The 23,501-nt window shown below is 32.4% G+C and overlaps 1 protein-coding gene and 1 long non-coding RNA gene across 2 annotated transcripts; one reads left to right on the plus strand and one right to left on the minus strand.

Moving 5' to 3' along the window:
- Positions 1-5,770: 5,770 nt before the first annotated feature.
- Positions 5,771-11,554, minus strand: LOC130589984 (uncharacterized). Its single transcript, XR_008967535.1, has 2 exons — positions 10,764-11,554; positions 5,771-8,572 (listed from the first exon to the last, which is right to left on the minus strand). It is a non-coding gene; the product is annotated as an uncharacterized LOC130589984 (long non-coding RNA).
- Positions 11,555-12,193: 639 nt separating this feature from the next.
- Positions 12,194-16,053, plus strand: LOC104903407 (peroxidase P7). The gene is made up of 3 exons (XM_010691431.4): positions 12,194-12,835; positions 13,574-13,765; positions 15,181-16,053. The coding sequence occupies exons 1-3, from the start codon at positions 12,617-12,619 to the stop codon at positions 15,736-15,738; spliced, it is 969 nt and encodes a 322-aa protein (XP_010689733.2). The 5' UTR covers positions 12,194-12,616; the 3' UTR covers positions 15,739-16,053.
- The last annotated feature ends 7,448 nt before the right edge of the window (positions 16,054-23,501 follow it).

The raw sequence follows: 23,501 nt of genomic DNA on the forward strand, positions 1-23,501 counted from the left end.
ATAGAATAGAAGACGAAAAGGTCAAAAAGAATATCATAATGATGGTATCATAAATAGAGTAAATTAAATATAAAACTAACCTCTATTAATAATTGAAAATACTATTTAAGAGAAAAAATATCTTAATTAATCATGACCATCTCAAGACTTATCAAACTTCTTCTTTTTTTATGATCTGCGATCTCAAATAATCTAGAAACTTGAACCTTAATTTCCCAATTAGTTTTAGTAGAATTAAGCTCGTTGAGACAAAAAATAAGATATGACATATAGATATATGAAAAAGAAAAATATAAAAAATTATATATACAACAAATATTTCTAGAAATAAATTAATTATTCAATTGCATAATACATCTACAATGTCGTTGACAAATTCTCATTTGATTCTTCATGTAATTCCATCATGGTATGTTATATGTTCAAAACTATATGTATGTATCATTTATATTTATATAACTCAATTTTTATAAGTATAATTTTCAAAGACATAATTGCTACTGTCACATATAATACGCTGTTTTATAGTTATTTTTATATGAATAATACATTTTTGTTTATCTAAAAAAAATATATTCATAAGTTGTAAAGCTATATTGTATATGGAACATATTTTGGACCACTGTCTGATGGTATTTAGGAGCAATCTCTGATGGTAAAATGATTACATAGTTAAATCATTTAGGTTGTTTATTTAAAATCATAGTGTAATCTTCACTTATTAAAAACACCTTCTATATATTTATATCTATGTCAAACACTATGTTTTTTCAAAAAAATTAAAAATAATGACATGTCAGTATTAAGTAGAGCTCTTTGTAATATTCTAAGGTTATTTTTTTTTTAAAATCATACTCTAATCTTTTCATCATCATAAACTCTAATATATATATGTAACATTATCGCTATACATTTTAATTTTTATTGTAGCAACAAAGTTTCCTTAATAAGTTTTGTTGCAATACTAAATTGTTTTAGTTTAGTTAAGAAAGGTTGCTAATTGGATCCTTAGAGTTTGAGCAATAAAAACCATTGAATAAAAATCCCCTCTATTTTTTCTCATCAAAATCCAACTCCTTATTTCCCCCCATTCCACCAATATAAGCCCTTGATTTAATATATATGGTTCATGTACATCTCTACCTTGTAGAATTTTATTAAAACTCTAGATCATCCGGAATCGTAAGGCTAGGGTTGTGAAAGACAACATGTTTAATCTTGTAAATTGGACCTATGATAAACTTTTATAGTCACAAAGTCACATATAGTACAATATAGTTTTAGCTATTATATTTATCGAAGAGAAAGATTAAATAATGTCTAACCATTCATCTAGTTCAATAAATTTTCATGAGTCGTAAAATTATATTGTAAACATATCTTATTTTGAAGCATATTTCAAGCACTCTCAAATGTTAAAAAACTATAATGTTTTAAATCAGGTAGCAAAAGTTATATTTAGTTTACATAATACAATAATTTAGGTTTTTATTCAAAACGAAACTCTAATTTCTTGTTATCCAAAACTCCATCTATGTATTTCAATATATATGTAAAACTCCATTTTTCAAAATATTTAAAATAAAAATTAATGATATGAAAATCCTACATGGCGCTCTCTATTTCATAAGTTGTCTAACTATATTATAAATAGATCTTATTTGAAAATATATTTTGAGCAATATTCAATTAAATAATAATTATGATATTCCGAATTACATGGCAAAAGTTATAAACAAATTACATGTTATAATGTTGATTCGAAATCAAACTCTAATTTTTTAGCTTATCTATAACTCTTATATGTATTTAGATCTTTGCATAATTCTATTTTTGTAAAAAAAAAATATTAACGGAATGGCAATCCTACGTGGTGGGCTCTATGGCCTCGAAATCTTAAGGAGCTCCGTGTGCTCTCTAAACGTTCCTCCTTTATATATATATATATATATACTAGTTTTTATGTGCATGCGATGCGTGCGAAAATACGTAGAAAATTAATTTTTTTAGGGGATGTAGAAAATTAAATTAATTCTTAATTATATCTTATAAATTAGGAATATTTGAATTGTTGATGGTTTTCTTTTTGTAATGTCTTTTTTTATTTTTAAAATTAATAAGGTAGTTTTCTTTTTTTATTTTTTAATTAAAGTAAGTAGTTAGAATAGAGATGTAATGAGGGTAAATGGGGTTTCTAATATTTTCGTGTCCTATCCCTCTTCTCATATAGAATAGAGATATATTAATTAAAGTACCATTATGATCATATAGTATTTTATTTGCATTATTATTTACTGTTATACTATTAATATTACTATTAGCTGATTATGTTATTATTAAAAAATATTATAATAAGGGTCAAATAAGGTTAACAACAATAATCATCATAATTACAAAAATCTGCAGTTGTTCTTTAAATAACTAGAGAGAACATGTTTTCAATGTTACTAATAACAATGAAAGATATAAATGTTATCAATTGATTTCCTACTAGTGCTTTATGGAACCAAAGCAAGACTATTAGGTATATTAGTGGTGAAAGTTGTACATACGCAAGCATATAAAAACACTACAAGAAAAACTGTCATTTACGACCAAATTTTTGGTCGTAAAAAGCTCAAAACTGGTCGCAAAAGGCCTTTTACGACCAGAAACGCGTGTGGTCGTCGGTGGTCGTAAAAGGCTTCGTCGCAAAAGAAAAACTGGCATTTACGACCGGTTTAAGTGGCTCGTCGTAATTGCTCTTTTGCGACGAGATTTATTTCTCGTCGCAATTAGTTAGCATTTACGACCAGTTTTCTGGTCGTAATTGCTAAATAAAAATATATTAAAAAAAAAGAAGTTATCATTTACGACCAGAAAATCCGGTCGTAATTGCTATATAAAAATATAAAAAAAAGAAATTAACAAATATTTAGAGTTGCTAGTCTGATCAATTGAATATTATAATTTGTTTGCTTTTTATTTCAATTTAATTTAAATAAAACTAATTAAATTTAAGTAGTTACAATTTAATGTTAAGCAAATAAACAACATTGTCATCAAAAAAAAATAATAAAAAGTATTAAATCAATAAACTATATTTTTATTATTAATCTTGATGAATTTGGTACAATAAATCAAAAGAAAAAATGAAATCTAAAAACTTAAATTTATAAAAAAAAAAAAAAAATAACAAAATTAATTATTTTATGGCTTTTCTGGGTTTCATCTTTCATCATCCTTCGACCTTCATCAACCTTCATCATTCCGCATCATCGTGCTTCATCAATGTTCATCATCATGCTTCATCATCGTTCATCTGCAATCAACAAGGAAACGAAATCAACAATTGAACCCAGACATCTCCACAACATTGAACCCAACAATGATCCCAGAAAATAGGGTTGGAAACGACATCGTCAACAAATGAACCAATTTTTCCCAGACATCTTTACAACACTGAACCCATAAACAACATCAACAAATGAACCAATTTTTCCAAAATGAACACAAAAAATTTCGAACCAATTTTTCCCAAACAACCCACCACCGCCCAACCACCACCCACCTGACCCAAACACCACACCACCCACTCCACCCAAACACAGACCCAACCTCCAACACTAAAACCCGACCCAACCCCAACCACCCCCACTAAACCCCCCCTTCGAACCCACCCCCTGAACCCCCCCTCGAACCCACTGAACCCCCAACCCCCCTAAACCCCCTCTTCGAACCCAACCCCCCAACCACCCTTACTGATTCGAACCCACCCCTGAACCTCCCACCACTTCAAATCCCTACCCTTAGAACCCCCCTCCAAACCACCCATTTCGAAACCCCCTTCAACCAAACGAACAAATGAATGAATTTCGAAAAAATCCCAGAAAAACCAAACGAAAACTCCAAAATAAAACCCCAAAATATATCCCCTGAAAAATAAAAAATTTGCAGCGAATTTCGAGTAATCACCCATCACAAAAATTTGCAGCGAATTTCGTGTAATCGAAATCTTAAAATGAAATGAAATTTCAAAAAAAAAAAAAATGCTTAGAAGAAGAAGACGAAAATGGAGAAAAAGAAGAAAGAAAGAAGAAAAGAATTTCAATGGCTATGGAGGTTAGAATGAAGGTATTGAATTAGAGAGGAGAGAGATGGGAGGATAAGAAAATGAGAGAGGAGAGAGAATTTTGGGGAAATTAGAAGAGATAGTGTCGGTGGTGGGAGTAACTAAGGATAGATAATTGCAAAAATGGATCCAACGCGGCATTATATCCTGCTGATATTTTCAGCGAAATATTAAAATTTTGAGTTTTTACGACCAGATTTCAAACTTGTTGTAGTTATTATTTTTTTGCGACGAGAAAATGGCTTTTTACGACTAGAATTCCGCCTCGTCGTAGATAATTTGTACTATTTACGACCAGTTACAGATATGGTCGTTATTGCTTATTATTTACGACCAGAAACGCGTGTGGTCGTAATTTTTGGTCGTAAATGAAGCTTTTTGTTGTAGTGAAAGTATCTTTTTGTTAAAATGTTAATCATAAGATATAATTAATAATTACTATTTTTTCGAGGGATAAATGTTGATAATTATTATCTCATAATAAATTTTTAGGTAATAGTTATGTTATTACTCATTAACTTTTTTATCAAATAAGTTTCAATAGGGTACAATAAGGTCTAATAAGTTTCAATCAGGTCCAATCAAGTCTAATGAGTTCCAATCAGGTCAATAAGTTTTAATCAGGTGCAATAAATTCTAAGAAGGTTCAATAAGGTCCAATAAGTTGAATCAAGTCCAATCAGATCCAATAAAAGTTAATTCAGTTCAATTAAGGATTTTTAAGGTGAAGAAAAAGCAACCTGAATTGACTTTTCATTTTCTTATTCCTTTACTTTATATTTTTGGGTATTTCTTTTATAGGCTGGAAGGATGTAAGAACCGAAAGTTTTATATTTCTTCCTTTAAAGCTCAATAACCAAAAAGAAAAAGTCTACTGTAAAAAAAAAAAAAGTCTAGGAATTTCAACAGTACTCAACCCCTATTGCCATTTTTTCATGATTACTAGTTGTTGAACCGCACGCTATCGCGCGATCACCCAATAAGAGAGCGGAAATTATTATAAATAGCTCTATGCAAATTTCAGTTTAATGAATTTAAGACATTCCAAGATATATGAACGTGTAGGTAAGAAAATAAGCCTAAAAGATTATTTTACACATGATATGTTACTATAAACAATTTGGGGGTTATAAACACGTGCCTAAGGTATTTGCCTTCTCTACAATGTTCTCCCATTACTATATCTACTACAAGCAATTAGTCATGCCTAGTAATAAAAGAGATTAATTGATATTAGGCACTGCTTAACTTTAGGGGATACATTTTTAACAGGGAGCATTAAGTTGCTGAGCAAAATAGCAAGCAAAAGGGCCCTTTGGATGGGTGATCAATGCCTTAATTGTCTGTCTCATTAGCTAGGATCTGGGTAGCCTGATTTCCGTCCCATTTTTTAATATTCTGTATTATACAAATGTATTGTGACCACCTTTATCAACTCACATAAGTTTTTCCTTGCTTGTTAGTACATTCCTCCACACAACCGTTGTAAGCATTGTGATTATTATATTGCATAAATAATGTTTGACTAAGTATATTCAAGTACAAGTCACCAATAAAAAATTTCAAACCATCTACCAAAAATAATACAATATGAATATATTGTTAAGCTTCTCCATCTTCTTTGCTTATTGTGCTTTTTCAATCTTAGGCTTCAGGCCCTAGCTAGCAAAGACAAGACTTCAAATTGATCTCCATAAATTTAAAATTACAAGAGAATGCAATGGAACGAAAATATTCAAACGCAAGAAAGTGAAAAATAATTATCTAACGTATGCTTTACATTAAGAAAGTGAAAAATAGTCCTCGTCACTCTTTACTTCGCACCTCCTGTTCAGTAAATATCATACAACAACTCTCCACAATATATGATAAACATATGTGAAAGTATTGGGTCAGACCGTCTGACCCAATGCATATTGTCAGACGGGATGAGCCCAGTACTTTGAATTTGTTGAAACAAATTTAAAACCCAAAAATCTCCACTTTCACTTCCTCCTGAACTTCACATGTTCTGCAAATGCGCTATTTCTCTCTCCCCTATTCATCTTCACCATCTTCACCGGAAAAGCTGTTGTTGTTTGGTTTCTTTGGCATCTTCTTTTTCTTTTTTTGATAATTTCAAGATGCCTCAGAGTTTAGCTACAGCAGTCTGGACATCACTCGGACAACATAATCTCGTGACCCGTAAACCAACAATGGCTCCAAGGCGAGTTCCCTTTGCCTTCAGTTCCCTTTGGATAAGACCCTCTCTAATGAAGTGATATGCATCATTTCCGCAAAATCTCATGACAGCTCCTCCATACAGATCAATACTTTCACCATAGAGTTCCATAATGACCACCTTATTGCAAGGGTCTCTTCTCATTGCTGGGTTAGAATAGTTCACAGTACATTACCAATTACAAAATTACAATCAGTACGCTAATCCCTACATTCATATCAGAGCCCACAGAAAAAACTCTAACCCAGTTGATCAAAGAAGAGAAAAGAAGACTAGAGCCACGCCAGAAAATCAGATCTTCTTTGGCATCTTCTTCCCATTTATTCTTTCAGTTGGTATTTTCCATTTTCAGTTGGACTATTTTCCATTTTCAGTTGGACTTTGTTTTGTTTCAGTTGGACTTTGTTTTGTTTCAGTTGGACTTTATTTTGTTTCAGTTGGACTTTGTTTTGTTTCAGTTGGACTTTGTTTCGTAATATGTATACCAACTGAAACAAATAATGGACCAACTGAAACAAAAAATGAACCAACTGAAAGAAATAATGGGCCAATTGAAAGAAATAATGGACTACCTGAAAAAAAATGAAGACTACCTGAAAAAAAATGAAGACTACCTGAAACTCAAGTGAAGTGGTCCGACTGGATGATTGTGTCGGACGAGTCCGACACAATACGAACTCTAAACATATTAAGCTGAAATCTTGAATAATTCAAGTACTTTTGCTCTAACTTGCCCAAGTATCCATAATTTTTAATAATCACCTCCAGTACCACATCAAGGCTCCGTTTGGTAGGGTGTAAAACATATTTCAGTGTAACATGATTTTCATGGAAAATAATTTACAATGGAAAACACAATTCCAAAATTAGTTTTCCATTGTTTGGTTTCATGTAAGAAAAATATTGAAAATGTATGAAATATGAGAGGGAAATTAGGGAGGTAGTGAGAGGAGTGTGTAAGAGAGATAAGAAAAATAGTTTTCCCTTCATTTTGAAGGGAAAATGGTTTCCATCATTGGGAGTGTAATTTTACTCCAAGGGAAAATGGTTTTACACTCCTTTGTCAACCAAACAATGTAAAACTGAAAATAGAGGAAAACGGTTTTCCAGGAAAACGTTTTACGCCCTACCAAACGAAGCCCAAATAAACTAACAAACTGTAAATTATGGAGTAACAGAGATTTCAAGCCCATATTTTGTATACGAATTACAAGTCATGTTAATAATACAATCAATTAGAGTTCATATTCATTAACAAAGTCATTGTTATATGAGACACTAATTAACTTTTGGGGTTACCTGACCCTCAGTCCTACAAAAAAAACGCATAGGAAACTAGTTGAGAATGGCATAGGAAATCGAATTACAACCAGTCTCCATCTCAAATGAAAGCCGGTTATGTAAAGAGGTTAGGAAACCAATTTTTGTTTGAAACCAGTTTCCTTAGTTATTTTACCATTTAAAACCAGGCCAATTAGGTTTATTAGACATTTTTTAAAAATTAGAATAATTAAGATATACATACATTATCATGTAGCTGATGCAACTCCTTGTATACGCTTCTTATCTATGATGAAATAATGTATAAATAGAAGACACCAATATTATTTAATAGAAATTCCTGCTATTTTTATTCATCACATCAAAAAAATAAAAATAAATGTTATATATAATTTATATCCAAAATAACTTATCTCAAAATTGTCATTAAAACAAGGTTCTAAACCAAATGATATCTATTAAAACTAAAATTCTAAATTCTTTTCTGTGATGAAACAATCTATAAATAGTAGACATTGATATTATATAATAGAAATTCCTACTATTTTATTCATCACGTCAAAAAAATTGTTACATTTAATTTATATCCAAAGAAACTAATTGTTTGGCTATCAGTAAAATCAAGGTCCAAAACAATCATATTGTTTTAGATTTAGGCAAATGCAGCTCATATTAGAGATTCAGTGTCATTATCTAAAACGACATAATAAAAGAAGAAGGGTTTACCAAGAGAGCAAAGAGCCAGATTCATGGCTTAAAAAACTATACTATGTGAACAAAGTAAACCAGCCCTGTAAAACATAAATACAATAATAAGTATCCCTTACAATTACAATTCATTATTTCCATACCTGAAGTTCATATAAAAGAGACCAATAAGTGATTTCTACTTGTGAAAGAGGATCATTCTAGAGGCCACTTATATTAATGAGATCTCTTGAACCATGAAAAGTTTTAACCTGCAGCATGATTATTGAAATAATTTAGCGGACTGTACAATATAGAGTACATGCAGTGCAATATCAATAATGAACCAAACCTGAACCAACTAATTACTCCTATACTCAAAGCCAAATTAAACAAATAATCAACCAACAGGATCTCAATCCAAATAGTGATGGGTGCTTGTTGAGCAACTCATTGAGCCTGTTACATATACAGAAGCTGCTTCTGATCCTAGATGGATAATAACTATGAACAAGGAGATTCTTGCTTTACAATAGAATAACACATGGGTGCTTGTTGATCTTCCCTCTGTTAAAAACCTATAGGATCTAAATGGGTCTATAGAATCAAACATAAATCAGATGGCAGCATTGAAAGATTCAAGGCTAGATTAGTGGCAAAAGGATACAATCATAAATGGGGAATAGATTATGATGAAACTTTCTCTCCTGTCATCAAGATGACTACTGTCAAGTGTTTGATTGCCCTATCTGCTAGCAAGAAATGGGATTTGTTCCAGTTAGATGTCAACAATGCTTTCTAGCAGTGTATATGCATGTTCCCGGAGGCATGTCTAATCCTCACAATGAGGTTTGCAAGCTTGTCAAATCATTATATGGACTCAAACAAGCTAGTAGGCAATGGTTTGCCAAGCTTGTGGGGGACCTGCTACACAAGGATTTCAAACAGTCCAAGAATGATTATTCTTTATTTATAAAGCATACTGTAGGTCATATTACCATTCGAGAAGTGTATGTAGATGATATCATCATCACTGGTGATGATTTGAATGTTATCAAAGACATTAAAGCTCACTTAGATAAAGTCTTCAGCATCAAAGACTTGGGTAAGCTAAGTTTTTTCTTGGGGATTGAAATTGGGTATTTGGATTATGGGGTTTGTCTCACTCAGAAAAAGTTCACAAAAGAACTTATTACTACTGCTGGAATAAGTACCACCAAAGCAGTTGCCACTCCTTTACCTATTAGCTTGAAACTGTCAGTAGAAGAAGGTGTTTTGTATGAAGATCCTAGTCACTATAGATGCTTAGTTTGGAAACTAAATTTCCTAACTCATACCAGGCCTGACTTGGCATATACTGTACAACATCATCTAAGTTAATTTCTTCAAGCCCCAAGAGTTCCACACTATGAAGCTTTAATGCATGCTCTCAGATATGTGGCTTCTACGATGGGTCAAGGCATCTTGTTAAAAGGTTATGGTCAGTTAACCTTACAAGCTTATTCAAATTCATACTGGGGAGCTTGTGTGGATTCTAGAAGACCCATTTCAGGTTATGTGTTGCTATTTGGGAAGTCGATCACCAGTAAGTTGGAAATCAAAGAAGTAAGGAATTGTCTCTAAAAGTTCTTCTGAAGCAGAATATAGAGCCATGTCTGTAGCTGCTAGTGAAGTAACTTGGTTAGTGAGATTACTTGATGAGCTAGGTGTGTCAAAGCTTAAACCAGTGACTCTTCACTGTGATAATCAAAGCTCTATACACATTACTAAAACTCCTGTGCATCATGAGAGAACAAAGCACATAGAGATTGATGTGCATTTTACTAGAGACAAGGTACTGTAAGGACTTCTACAAATTACATACTTGCCAACAACTTCTCAGTTAGCAGATGTATTCACTAAGATACTGCCTTCTCAACAGTTCACTTATCTACTTTCCAAACTTGGCATGATAGACACCATGCCTAGTTTGAGGGTGGGGGGGGGGGGGGTTAAACATAGCATCTCAGATCCTCAAGAGCTCAAGCCACATGATGCAGCTCTAGCTCTAGATATAACAAACTTGCCCAGCTCAGCTTTGTAAAAATAAAGTTTGTTAGCTTTCTGTTAGCTCTCTCTCTACTTTCTGTTAGCTCTATCTCTCTCTACTTTCTGTTATCCCCACTGTATAAATACAGAATGTATCTTAAATAATCAGTGATTTGGAAAAGCTGTGAGCTAAAGATTGTAACTCTTTCTGATGAGAGGATTTCATTCAATGAGAAATTAATACAATATCCTTTTTCTCCAGATTTGAGAGAGAAAAGGATTAGTGTCACATATGTTCTTTGATTGATTGAGTTAGATTCTTGATAACAAGCTGATGATATTGTAACAAATAACATGAGAGGAAGAATAAATAACGAAGAAACCGTGAAGCTCGAAATTATAAACAGCCTAAATGATGAGAATCAATTTGCGTACCAAAAAAAATTAGAGGAATTGCTAAGCTTATCAGAGAAATGAATGAGGAGAGAGAAATATCGAAGAGTTGCAAAACTCAATGAGTCTGTCGACTGTTGTTGATGCTGCTATTGTTGGAAAAAGGAAGGACCTTCTGCTGTCGTTTTTCTGCCTATTGAAACTCGATAAGCTAAGTCCGACGAACCCCTTGAGAGGAATCGATTCAGAAACCATATGAGTATTCGGTGAAAAATGAAGAAATTTAGGCAATTTCGATCCGACGTTAAGGAGGAGGTGAGTGATGGACCTTTGTCGGAGGAGAGAGAATGCGAAGGCAAGAGAAGACGAATTGAATGGTTCAGACTTCATAGGCAAACCAGGAGGAAAGAGAAAGAAAAAAAGCAGCGATGGAAGTTGGAATGGATGACAAAGGGAAAAGTTGGTGTCAAAAAGCACGCGTGGCAAAAGGAGGGCAGGCAAGTAATTATGTGAAGAGTGAAGGGTAGGAACGTCAAAGTACTGTTCCTAAGGAACAACAGCGAAACTTGTGGCTTTTTAATAGGTATAGATACTTGCACAAAATTTTACTGATTTTTTCTTTACGTGTAAAGCAATAATATATGTGTTCCTATGCAATTAGTCGATCCTTGTTCCTCCTATTATTCGAACTTGAAAAGAAGTGTATAGATATTCCTGTAATTTTAATGGAAAATGTAATTTTGTAATTTCTTGTCCTTATGTAACTCTGAAGATATCTCGTGTCTGTGTTTTCAATTTTCATTTTTGGCGTTATATACCTCATAAATGTGCGGCTCTGCAATATTTGTTTGTTTTGGGGGCGTGACACTTTTGTTGGCCATTGCCGTGTGTAGGAGATATCCTAGCTCGTTCCTGTGACAGCATATCACACTTAAATTCTTGAGAACAAACAATTTGTAATACAAACAATAAAACAGAATGGTATGACATCCATTGGACAAACAAAAAGGCAAACAATTGTTTCCATCAAATTGACAGAAATATACGCGTCATTGCAATTTATCCCTTAATACAATGAGCTGAAAAAGAAATCTTTTGCTCATCACATCTTCCTGTCGTCTATTGTATTTGCATGGGTCAACTTTGTCATAATATTCGACGTATACAAAATATTAATAAGTCCGAGTCATGACTAATGACGGAATCATAAATCATTGCAAGGATGAGGGGAGAGTGGACTATTGCGACCAGATGATGTTACTCCTCTGTCCCAAAATTTGATTTTTTCTAAAATAAAGTATGAAGATTTCCTTTGCATATTTCATACTAATTGCAATACTTTTTAATATGATGATGGCTTATCAATATTTTTTTTGTTTCTCTTAGCGCTAACTATTATAATTATTTCCATGAACTTAATTTCTTAATAAATAGTTCTCTGTTTATTTAATAAAAAAACATTTTACCATCTCCTTTTACAGTAAAATAACATAGAAAAGTTGAATTATCACAAACTAACTCTTTTTAAACTATATGTACAAATGCTATTGTTGTCATCATTTTCAGAGAGATGAAGTCATAAACAAAGCTATACAACAACAAATATTTTTTTGTTTTTTAAAATAAAAATCATAAAGGTTGAGTGATTTGCTTTAGCCGCCATCCACTTCACACCCTACAATTCCCATGATCATGATTAAAAAAAGTATAAGAAAGTAAAATTACAAAAGCAGTTTTCTACAGGCTGTGCTACTTACATATTCTATATAAAGCTATCTCAAAATTCTCAACAACTTGAATGTTTCAATTTCCAAAACTTCGATATAATATAATCCTTCCAAATAGTACTGCTACTTAAATTAACATTAATATTATATCCTAGGGATCATAAAATTATGGGTTCATCATCAACCTACTTCTTTGCTGCAATATCTCTCATCTGGCTACTTATGTGTGCTAGTAGTATCAATGCTCAGCTTACACCGACTTTCTACGCAAAAAGTTGCCCAAAGTTGCTAAACATTGTGCGTGCTACAATGGCTAAATCTGTGGCTAAGGAACCGCGTATAGGTGCTTCCATTCTTCGCTTGTTCTTCCATGATTGTTTTGTAAATGTGAGTATTGACTTCACTCTCTCTTTTACTTATGGATAATTATATGAGAACATCTATGATCTATATGTGCTACAATGTGGTTTAATAATATTTTTTAACAAAATTACTAACGATCTTAGAGGGAAAGTGCTTAGGGTGGTTTTAGGACTATATTGGTTGTAACTTACTTCCGAGTGGTTTTAGCATATAAATACCCTCACTCAAATGTGGATTTTAATATATAAAAAAAACACATCAATTCAAATTAGAGTATGTATCTCACCCTCCCAGTTTCTTAGTAAATGATACACTTAGACTTTTACGCTTGCTAATATTTAATTATATATTTTGACAATTTTGTCATAAAATTTTTGTTATTATGAAAATGCTCATGAAAAAATGTATAAAGTATGATGTTTGTTGTAAGGTGAAAAAGGATGTACAACATCAGAGGCATATCACTTATAAAAAATGGTTTCATAATTTGAGTAACTGTAAGGGTGGTTGTGCTGTGGGTATTGCAGTGATGTAGGCGTGCTCTTTTAGTTTGTGTAGTATGGTGATGTATTGTGTTAAGCTGATGATTATTTGCTTTTGGTAATGAAATCTTACAATTTATGAAAAAAATATATCTAAATACCAATGACCTAGGGATCGTAGTTATATGACTGAACCTCTTCAGCAGTATACCATCCTTTTAGTTCTCCATCTACCGAAAAAACAAAGTCTTAGGCATATAATATTTGTTGGTTATATTAGGGTTGTGATGCGTCGGTGCTACTCGAAGACACACCTACCTTCAAAGGCGAGAAGAATGCCTATCCAAATCAAAACTCATTGAGGGGTTTCAAACTGATGGACATCCTCAAAAGGAATGTGGAAGCCATTTGCAAAGCAACGGTATCTTGCTCCGACATTTTAGCCCTTGCAGCACGAGATTCAGTTGTCCTGGTAAGTACTTACTAAAACAAAAAGGATCCTATAAAATATTGTTGGATTTCTTTTGATAAATATTTTCATATTATCATATCAACTGTTTATAAAAGTTACAAAAACATAATTAGAAATATAAATGGTCAAAGTTGTGAGTTAATAAACATAAAAGTCAAATTGCTATAGTTATTATTTAGAAACTCAAGTTAGTAGATTACATCAATCACTCCACAACATTAGGAGTATTTAATCTCAAAAACATTACTTTATTTACGTTGTTCAAACACACGTAAAACTTTCATTTTGTACATTGAAATAAATTAATATGAATTCCATAATAATAACAAAAAATACAGCGATATTAATTGATAAGCACTCCATCAGTCCATCTTAGTTCACCAAAAAAGTTCAATCTATAAATTTAGATAGATTTTTTTCTATATTTTTGTTAGTGACTCTCTTTTAAAAGAGTTCATTCATATATGTACCTAAAGCATGGTACACCCTTCATTAATTTTTTATATCACAAGGGATGCATGTACGATAGTTTACATTTAGGATTGTGCGTATGATACAAATTTTATAGAGGAGGATAATTATGGTATTGCAACTTAACTACTTACTTAAAATTGACTTCTCTTAGCTAATTACCGCGTCAGAGTAACATCTTTGCATAGTAACCCCTCAAACTTGGGAAAATGTGTTATTGCACATTTGCACTCCACTGTACGAAAATCAAAGTACCCATTACAACGGGGGTGGAATGATATGAAATAATCGAATTCTCAAAGTTATGTGGGGGAAAGATGACAATAACAGCAGTACTTTGGAATATTAAACAAAATGGCCTAAATCTAAATTAACAAGGCAAATTTGCATATAAACTACTAGTTTTTGAGCTAGACTAGATCTTAAATTATCATCTGTATTATATATACTTACAAAACTAAGGTGGCCAATGCAAATATATTACTCCCTCCGTTCCACAATATAGGATCTGTTTCTATTTTGGAAGTCAAACTTTGAAAATTTTGACGATATATTCTTACTAATGTATAAAAAAAACATACTTATGTAGGATTCTGTTAGACTCATCTCAATGTGTACATTCATAATATCAACTTTTTATATTTTCTTCTAATACAAAATAAAAGATATTATAGGTCAAAGGTACGTTTTGAAGATTGTGAAAAAAAAAATGAGAACTATATTTTGAAACGGAGGAGTGATCATTAATCTCATCATGCTTCAATTTGCTATAAGAAGAGGAACAACGTTCAACATTGTATGTCAATGAGTAAATAGTAGGTTAATCTTTATTAACTAATTTCTTTAATATACATAGATAGTGCATAAGTCTTTGCTTGCAAATCATTGATGAAATGTAATCCTATTTACAAAATGAACTTCAATTTGTCATTTTAAATATATAGTTGGGAGGCCCTTCATGGACGGTACCCTTAGGAAGGAAGGACACAAGAACAGCAAGCGAAAGTGCAGCAAATGCCAACCTCCCACCAGCAACAGCCAACCTTGCAACTCTCATCTCTCTCTTTGCCTCTAAGAACCTAACGGCCCGCGACATGACCGCCTTGAGTGGGGCCCACACCATAGGCATGGCACGGTGCACGACGTTCCGGTCCCGTATCTACAATGAGGCCAACAGCATCAATGCCACCTTCGCTACATCAAAGATGGCAACTTGTCCATCCGTAGGTGGGGACAACAACTTGGCCCCTCTTGATATGAGTACCTCGAACCACTTCGATAATGGCTATTTTAAGACCCTTATGGCTAAGCAAGGGCTTCTCCATTCTGACCAGGAGTTATTCAATGGTGGGTCCCAGGATGCTTGGGTTAGGCTTTATGCTAAGAGTAACTATGCTTTTGCTCAGGACTTTGTTGCTGCTATGGTTAAAATGGGTAACATTAGCCCACTTACTGGTTTTAATGGTGAGATTAGGAAGCATTGTAGATTTCTTAATCAATAATTTTTTTTTTCAATGGTGAGAAGATTTTTTGTGTGCATATATGATAGTCCCGTTGAAGAACGTAAATCATGTAAGAATAACATGGGGTTCTTTTTGGTGCATTTATTAGAGTATAGGTTAGTTAAATTTTTGATTTTAACGCAGATCAATCATTTATTATCTGTGTATTTTCCAAGAGAGGAATTGGAAGAAGGGAATAAAGAGAGATATACTATAGTACTGTGTGATCTAGCATTTTGGGAGCTCGTGCATCATGTGTAATTTATAAACTTAAAGTTTCGAAGTCTATACTAAATTGCACTCAGCTAAATACTACTCCCTCTGTCCAATAATATAGTGATTGTTGATTTGTTTCTTTTTTATCGGTCTCCAAGATAAACATTCGATCTCCGATATCTTCAATATTTTATTAATAGAATTAATATAAAAAGTTGATATTATGAAACTACACATTGAGACCAATCTAACAATATGACACATGGATATGTTTATTTAAGAGAGAGAAACAAGCACTATATTGCGGGACGGAGGGAGTACTTGTTGGATGAAAGATTTTTTTTTCAATAACCACCTTATAAAATATGAAATTTGTTAGAGACCATATTATATATATATATATATACTTCATCCGTTCTGTTTTAAGTAAAACATTGGGTGAAATTATACTATTCATTCATCAATTCTGACTCCATTTTATCGCCATTATATACAAAAAAAAACATAGTCAAGTGGGATTTTGTTATCTTTGTCTCTACGCATACTATCAAATTATAAATTTTTTATATTTTTTACGTGTGCACAACTAAAGATAGTAATAATTAAAGAAGCGTGTTAAGTTGCATTAAAAAGCAAACGTTTCATTTAAAACAAAATGGATGAAGTATTTTTTTTTTTTTTTTTTTTTGCAGAAGCAAACCTTGAACAAAAAATTTCTTGTGAGAACAAACCTTTTACCCTATTCCGATCATTGATCCATGTTTCGACATTGAGCAAATTATGAATCTTGTTGGTTTGAAACATCACATGCCTTGCACATGACATGATGAATTCTGCAAACTTGTTTCAATGATTGGAATTCGGCATAAAGTTTGTTCTCGCAAAAAAAAAATTATTTAAGGTTTGTTCTCGAAAAAAAAAATTATATAAGATGGTTGAATGAGATTGGTAACCATATTATATAAACCATGTATCTCCATGAAATATATTAATTTCAATTGAATTGAAAACTTACATTGAGTTTCCATGGCAGTTATAAATGTAATTCGACACTACGTCTCTTCAAATTGCAAATGCTCTCTATATTATGACTTTTCAGTGTAGTATGTTCTGAATTTTGCGATGCTCTCTTGAGTCTTCATAAATGGGATATAAAGACCCAAAACAAAATAACGGCTGAAGTTGAAGAGTTATCTCTCAATTACTTACCCTTAAATATCCATTATTGCATAATAAACCTTATGAGCATACCTTACTAATATACATCGGGGGCATAACCGCAATCTAATAAAATCACCTAAGTGCAACATTTTTTATTTGACTCGTCAACAAATTAGTGATATTGCTCTAATATCTACACGATAATTATTTCATGACAATTACAACTTTAAGCTAAGTTAAATTATTAATGGACTACTTTAATTAATTAGTTGGCTTATATATATGACTAGCTTTCCACCCGTGCAAAAATGCACGGGAGGTTTTATGTAGAAATGATTTGGAGCCGTGTATAATGTGCAACAATTTTTTGGTATATTATGTAATTGTGTTTATTCGAAATATATTGAATCCGTAATCATTAGAAACCATTTATTTAAGATTAAAATAATACAAAATGTAAAATTATATTTAATATATATAAAAATCCTTTGTTACAACATTTTTAAATTTTAAAAATCTTGTAATCTTGATATATACAATTATAAATACATAAATGAAACAAAAAACACATTAAAATGCGGGGGAATACTTTGTTTATAAATTTAAAATTTTAGGATGTTTCTCCTAAAATCATGATTTGAATAGTAGCTGATTGATTATTTAAGTTTTCATAATCATATCGTGTATTAAAAATAAATTTTAAAAGCGACTTATGACCCGTATGTTCAGTGGTTGATGTAGCTAATGTGATGAAAAACTTGTGACCAACCAACTCTTTTTTTTTTTTTTTTTTTTTGTTCGCTTCCTCTTAGTTGGTTTTAGGTTGTAATTGTTTGCTCTAATTAATATAATTACTTGCTTAGCAAAAAAATATTTTTTAAAACAAAAATAGTTGAATGAAGAAGCTTTTGTTTTGCCCATTGTTTTATTCAGAGGTTCATATAAAACACATTATGCGCACCACTTGTGGCACTCAATCATGCAACAACTTTCACTCGCTTTTTGCAGTCCCCGCTCAACGCCTTTCACTTATTGAACTATTTTATTACAGATTTTTATTTTTTGTATGATATGATTATCCAAATTGTATTAAAGAACATTCTCAAAGTTATAATATAGCATGATTTTCATCACCATTAATGAATGAGGTTATCTCTAAATTTCTAAGTGAAAAAATTAATTTAAATATGGCATGTCTTTGTCTTGATTTGCCTTCTATTTCTTAATCACCATATGACCTGTTCTTTTCCATATTCTTTTCGATTTTTAGAATTGTATTATAGATCAATTTCAAACCTCTATATTTTCTAACATACTCGTGAATGAGGTGTATCTCGGAATTTTAGGTTGAAATATTTATTATGGCCTTGTGATTAAAAATTTTAGAATCTTGTAATGAGAATAGTTTAAAACTGGCTTACGACCCTTGTGCAGTAAGATTATGACTTGTGAATTATCTATAATTAGTAATAGGATTATTCTTATTTTCTTAGAACGGGCCCTAAAAAAATGGACCTACTAAAGGTCATTATTTAGCTTTAACTAATTTTTTAGCGGTAAAATTTGTCTCATAGATCCTTTAAATGCACATAAGTTTTATGCCATTATTCCTTATAGTCAATTCAAATGTCTATATCAATTTCTTTACAAACGAAAAAAAAGTATAGTCCCACTAATACCATAGTTCTCGTGTGTGGGTGGCATAATATATGCTGATAATAAATTTGATCGGAAAATTTTACTATAGGTTTTTTACCCTGATAAATTTAAGATTTTATGATAGTTTCCCCAAAAATATGTTGTAAAGTTCATAAATATTTACCGAAATATTATAATTAAGCCTATGTACTACATATAATTTAATCAAAGTAAAGAGTGACTACGTTTTCCATCATTTTAAAAAAAGTCAAATTAAAGTACCAAGAAGATCATATAGCAAAAGCTGGAGTATAAGTCATCACTAGGTACTAATTAATTTCGTGTTGTAGGAAGACTCCAAGAATGCGTAAAAATAAAAGATGGGTGTAATACAATTATTAATTTACTTCTCTATAATCTTTATCCCAATACCCTTACAAACAACACGCCAAGGCACAATTTACAACTCTAAAACATTCACAATCCAAGACACAATAAAGAAAATAATTTAACATAACTATAGCTTCTTGAATCTATATATTTGAGAATTATTTGTAAATATATCAAACAAAACAATCAAATAAATGAAATCAGGTGATTGCTTCTAAGGGAATTCATATGATACACTAACTTGTCTTATTTGTGGCCAAAATTCACAATGCTTAAGATGGTTGATTGATTGGATATATGCCAGATTCATATAGTGTGAATGATGAGTAAAAGCTACTTAAAAAGCTTATGCCGAACACGCCCTAAGTCAATAACTTATCCTCAAAAATAAAAGTCCCTAACTAATTAAGTTAGGGGTCTACCATTTCTCATTTAATTTACCACACTTTATTTGCGAAGATGAGCATCATTCGCAATATATCAATTCAGTATTTTATCTTTGCAGTTATTGGTGTACGTCAATAACATAAAATTTCTTTAATTATCCTAGCTTTGTATTATACTATCCTAAAAAATGCTTATTATTATAGTACTCAGTATTAGTACTACAAATATATAGTAAAACAATTTCTCCTTTTCTCTCTCTATTCTATAGGATATAGTCCCGTTTTTTCTTCTCCATATAATCTTTAGAAATCCATTTCCTATTTCTTCAATGAAGTTCACCAAATGTTACGAACCTGATTTCAATCAATCCACCATCCGAGATCTTCTAGATTATTCACCAAAAAAATCCTTTTCTAAATTTCTAAACCAATTTTCTCAATTGGGACTCTCTTAAGTCTAACTCATTTTCGTTTGCAGAACTATCTTTTCCTCTGATTTTGTTGTCGGTCTCGAAGCCACCATACTTCCGCCGGAGTTCTGCCACTGATTGTTGAGTGTTGCATGTTCTTTTTCGCTCTCCTCTTCAGTTTTCTATCCTACTGTATCTATAGTTAGAATACCCTTATTTTTTTGTGTGATGGTGCCTCGCAAATTTTTGCATAATAATAATATCGCATATATAAAACCGCATAAAGTTTTAAAAATCTCTTGCATTTTTTAGAGGAACACAATCTAGCCTTTTTTTTTTGGTGTTGAACAATCTTGTCCTTAATCACGACATTTTATACAATCCATTGATTTGGCAAATGAAAAGGAAAGTTAAATATAATATTTTTTTTCAACCAAATCAATCTTTGCTTGATTTAAGGAACCGAATTACCTTTTATAATCAATTTACTATAACTGATCTAATTACTTTTAATTTCCAAAACTCATATGACCATGGCACACGCATGTATTGATTCTGGAGTCTACCCATAACAAATTTGGAGATAGAGACTACACGTGGCATTGAAAATGTGAGGTTAATTGTGGAGACGACATTTGGCGAAATTGATATTAGCTTGACAAATAAGCATTATGTACTTAGCTTTATATATATATATAGATGATTATCACATTTTAATTAGTAACATATATGGTCCTATAATTTTATTCTAACAATCTCCCACTGGGCCATATATGCATCATAATAAAATATGTTGTTCCTTATGAGCTCAAAATTTAATCATCATAAACTACATATTCGCAACAATCTTGTCCATTAGCCACATCAATATTAGGACCATTTAAGTTTGGTTATTTTAATTATAAATTTACCGCCAATGATCATTGATACTAATATAACCAAATGACATAGATCAATCATGAAATGTGTAGCATGAAATAACATGAAGGTGGTATGTCCATGTCGATTTCCAAGTGGCCCTTCCATACTTTAATTAACCATAGCTAACATAATTCTTCAGAATTCATATAAAAACTGAATACCCAACACTAGTAGAAAAAGGTCGATTTGCGTCGAACCTGGGACCCCTATTTGAGTCGGACTTCGTTCCGACGACACAGGTTTCGACGCAAATGACCTAAAACTAATCTACGTTGTATGTGGAAACGACGCAGATCTTTTACCTATTTACGTTGCACATTGTATACGGTGCGACGCAAATCAAGCATCTACGTCGCTTCTCCTGCAATGTGCGACGCACATCAGCCAAAATGAACTATAAAATAAAGTAATATGCATCGCATAACCCCTTAAGTGCGACGCACATCAACCAAATTAACCATAAGAAAAGTAATATGCATCGTATAACACCTTAGGTGCGACGCAAATCATCAGTATATATATAAAAAAAATCAAATAATATGCAAATAATCCCCAATTATTCAACAATAATGTGCAAATGATCAACAATCTTCTTTCCATTTGCAGACTGAATTTTACCCTCATTCCAAAATTTACACCAAACTGAATATGCAAATCATGAAATTATACAAAAATAATGAACTATTAAAATCATAAAATTAACAAAAGAATTATCCGAAATATGAACTATCAAAATCTGAACAACTATCAAAAATTTGAACAAACTATAAAAAATCTAAACAAACTAACAAAGAAATTATACAAAAATAATGAACATCTTCGCTTCGAATTTTTGTTCGTTCGCTGCTCTTCTTCGAATTTACCTTCACTTTAAATGCGAAATATAAATCTTGGTCTGCAGATCTGGTAATTAAAAAGAGAAATACCAAAAATTTATACCGTAAATTAAAAAGAAAAAATACGAGAAATTTATTTTTAGCAAAACAAAGAAATTCATAATTACAAGAGAATTAGAAAGAACCTAAATAGGGTAAATTTTTCGGATAATTTTACTGATTTGTCGTCGGAAATTGGGTGTTTTTGATGGATTGAACGAGGAGTTGAACTCAACGCCATTGAAATCCTTCAAATTTTTCTCTTTCTTCGACTTTATCTCTCTTTCTCTCTGCTCGATCGTTTCGGCGATGGAAGTGAGAGGAGAGTTCGTTGGAAATGGCGAAAATGGTGAAGATGAGATTTTGAGGAGAGAGAATTGGAGAAGATGAAGATGAATTGAGTAATGAGTAAACGATGAAATGGAAGTTCGCCTGGAACTTTTGTCTTAGTTGTTAGCGATGGAAAACGGCCGGTTTAGAGGGAGGGAGAGAGAGAGGAGTTTTTAGGGTTGAGGAGTGAAGGAGGGAGGGAGGGAGGGAGGGAGGGAGGAGAGAGAGAGGAGTAGTGAGATTAGGTTAAAAATAAGGAACGAATGAAATGCGGCGCGGTGAGTAGTAGAGTTTTTAGGTTAAAAATAAGGATGGGCCGCAAATTTGCGTCGTATGGGCCTAGAGGTCCGACGCAATTTAGGCTTTTGCAACGCATTAATGTACCATGCGACGCAGATAGTAAAAGACGATTTGCATCATATTTGCCACGTGGTCCGACGCAAATTGGGCTTTTGCAACGCACTATTGTACCATGCGATGCAGATAGCTCATCTTGGTTCTCATTTACCCATGATGTGCGTCGCACTCTTATTCAAGTGCAACGCAAGTAACATTTTTGCGTCGTTTCCATTTCTGTGCGACGCAAATGGGGTGACACAAATCGTCCTTTTTCTACTAGTGCAACTTTATTCAAATTAGATAAATACAAAATAACCATATGCATAGTGTTTAACATAGAACTTATTTGACAAAGTCCAACTGAGCTTGAGACTCCTCAAACTCTAAGACTCCCAAGTGAGCAATATTCTCATGGAAAACCTTTGGAGGGAGACCTTTGGTTAAAGGATCTGCTATCATGGAGTTTGTGCCTATATGTTATCTAGAAATCTCTTTATTCTGAACTCTTTCTTTAATAGCTCGATACTTAACCTTGATGTGCTTTGATTTAGTTCTCTTATTATTATTGGACTAGAGTAATACAGACTTATTGTCATAAAATAACTTGATTGGCCTCTCAACCTTATTTACATCTGTAGCCATGTGACAAGTTGATTCTTTGAAAGAAGATGAATTGAGGGTTTTAAGGATGTTAGGCTTACCTCAATGTCTTCTACTTCTTCGAGAGGGTTCGAACTGTTAGCCATCAAGCATAGACGTGAGTCGTCCTGGCGCAGTGCCATCTTTAGTGTTTTCTGTACAGCATTCAGACATAGTTTGGCCTCGTGGCACTATGCTATGCTCTGTTCTTCATCAGAATCCGAATCTCCCCAAACTGCAGCGATCATAGCTTTCTTGAACTCTCTCTTTGAGTGCTCTCATTTTTTTTAGGCTTTTCATCATCCCTTAGGGGACATTCTTTAATCCTGTGATCAAACTCACCACACTTGAAACAACCTGAGTTAGTAGCACTTTTCTTAGGGTTAGAAGTAGTACCCTTACCTTTGAAATTTTCACTTTTTCTGAAGTTGTTGTTCCTGTTCTTTTTTAGAAAATTT

This window comes from Beta vulgaris, chromosome 9, assembly GCF_026745355.1.
Source record: "Beta vulgaris subsp. vulgaris cultivar EL10 chromosome 9, EL10.2, whole genome shotgun sequence".
Classification (NCBI taxonomy): Eukaryota; Viridiplantae; Streptophyta; class Magnoliopsida; order Caryophyllales; family Amaranthaceae; genus Beta; species Beta vulgaris.

Excerpts from the sequence above, each read along its gene's own strand:
- LOC104903407 (XM_010691431.4), top strand. The coding sequence starts at position 12,617 with ATGGGTTCATCATCAACCTACTTCTTTGCTGCAATATCTCTCATCTGG. Across the intron at positions 12,836-13,573 it reads TCCATGATTGTTTTGTAAAT|GGTTGTGATGCGTCGGTGCT; the intron begins GTGAGTATTGAC and ends TGGTTATATTAG. Across the intron at positions 13,766-15,180 it reads CACGAGATTCAGTTGTCCTG|TTGGGAGGCCCTTCATGGAC; the intron begins GTAAGTACTTAC and ends TTAAATATATAG.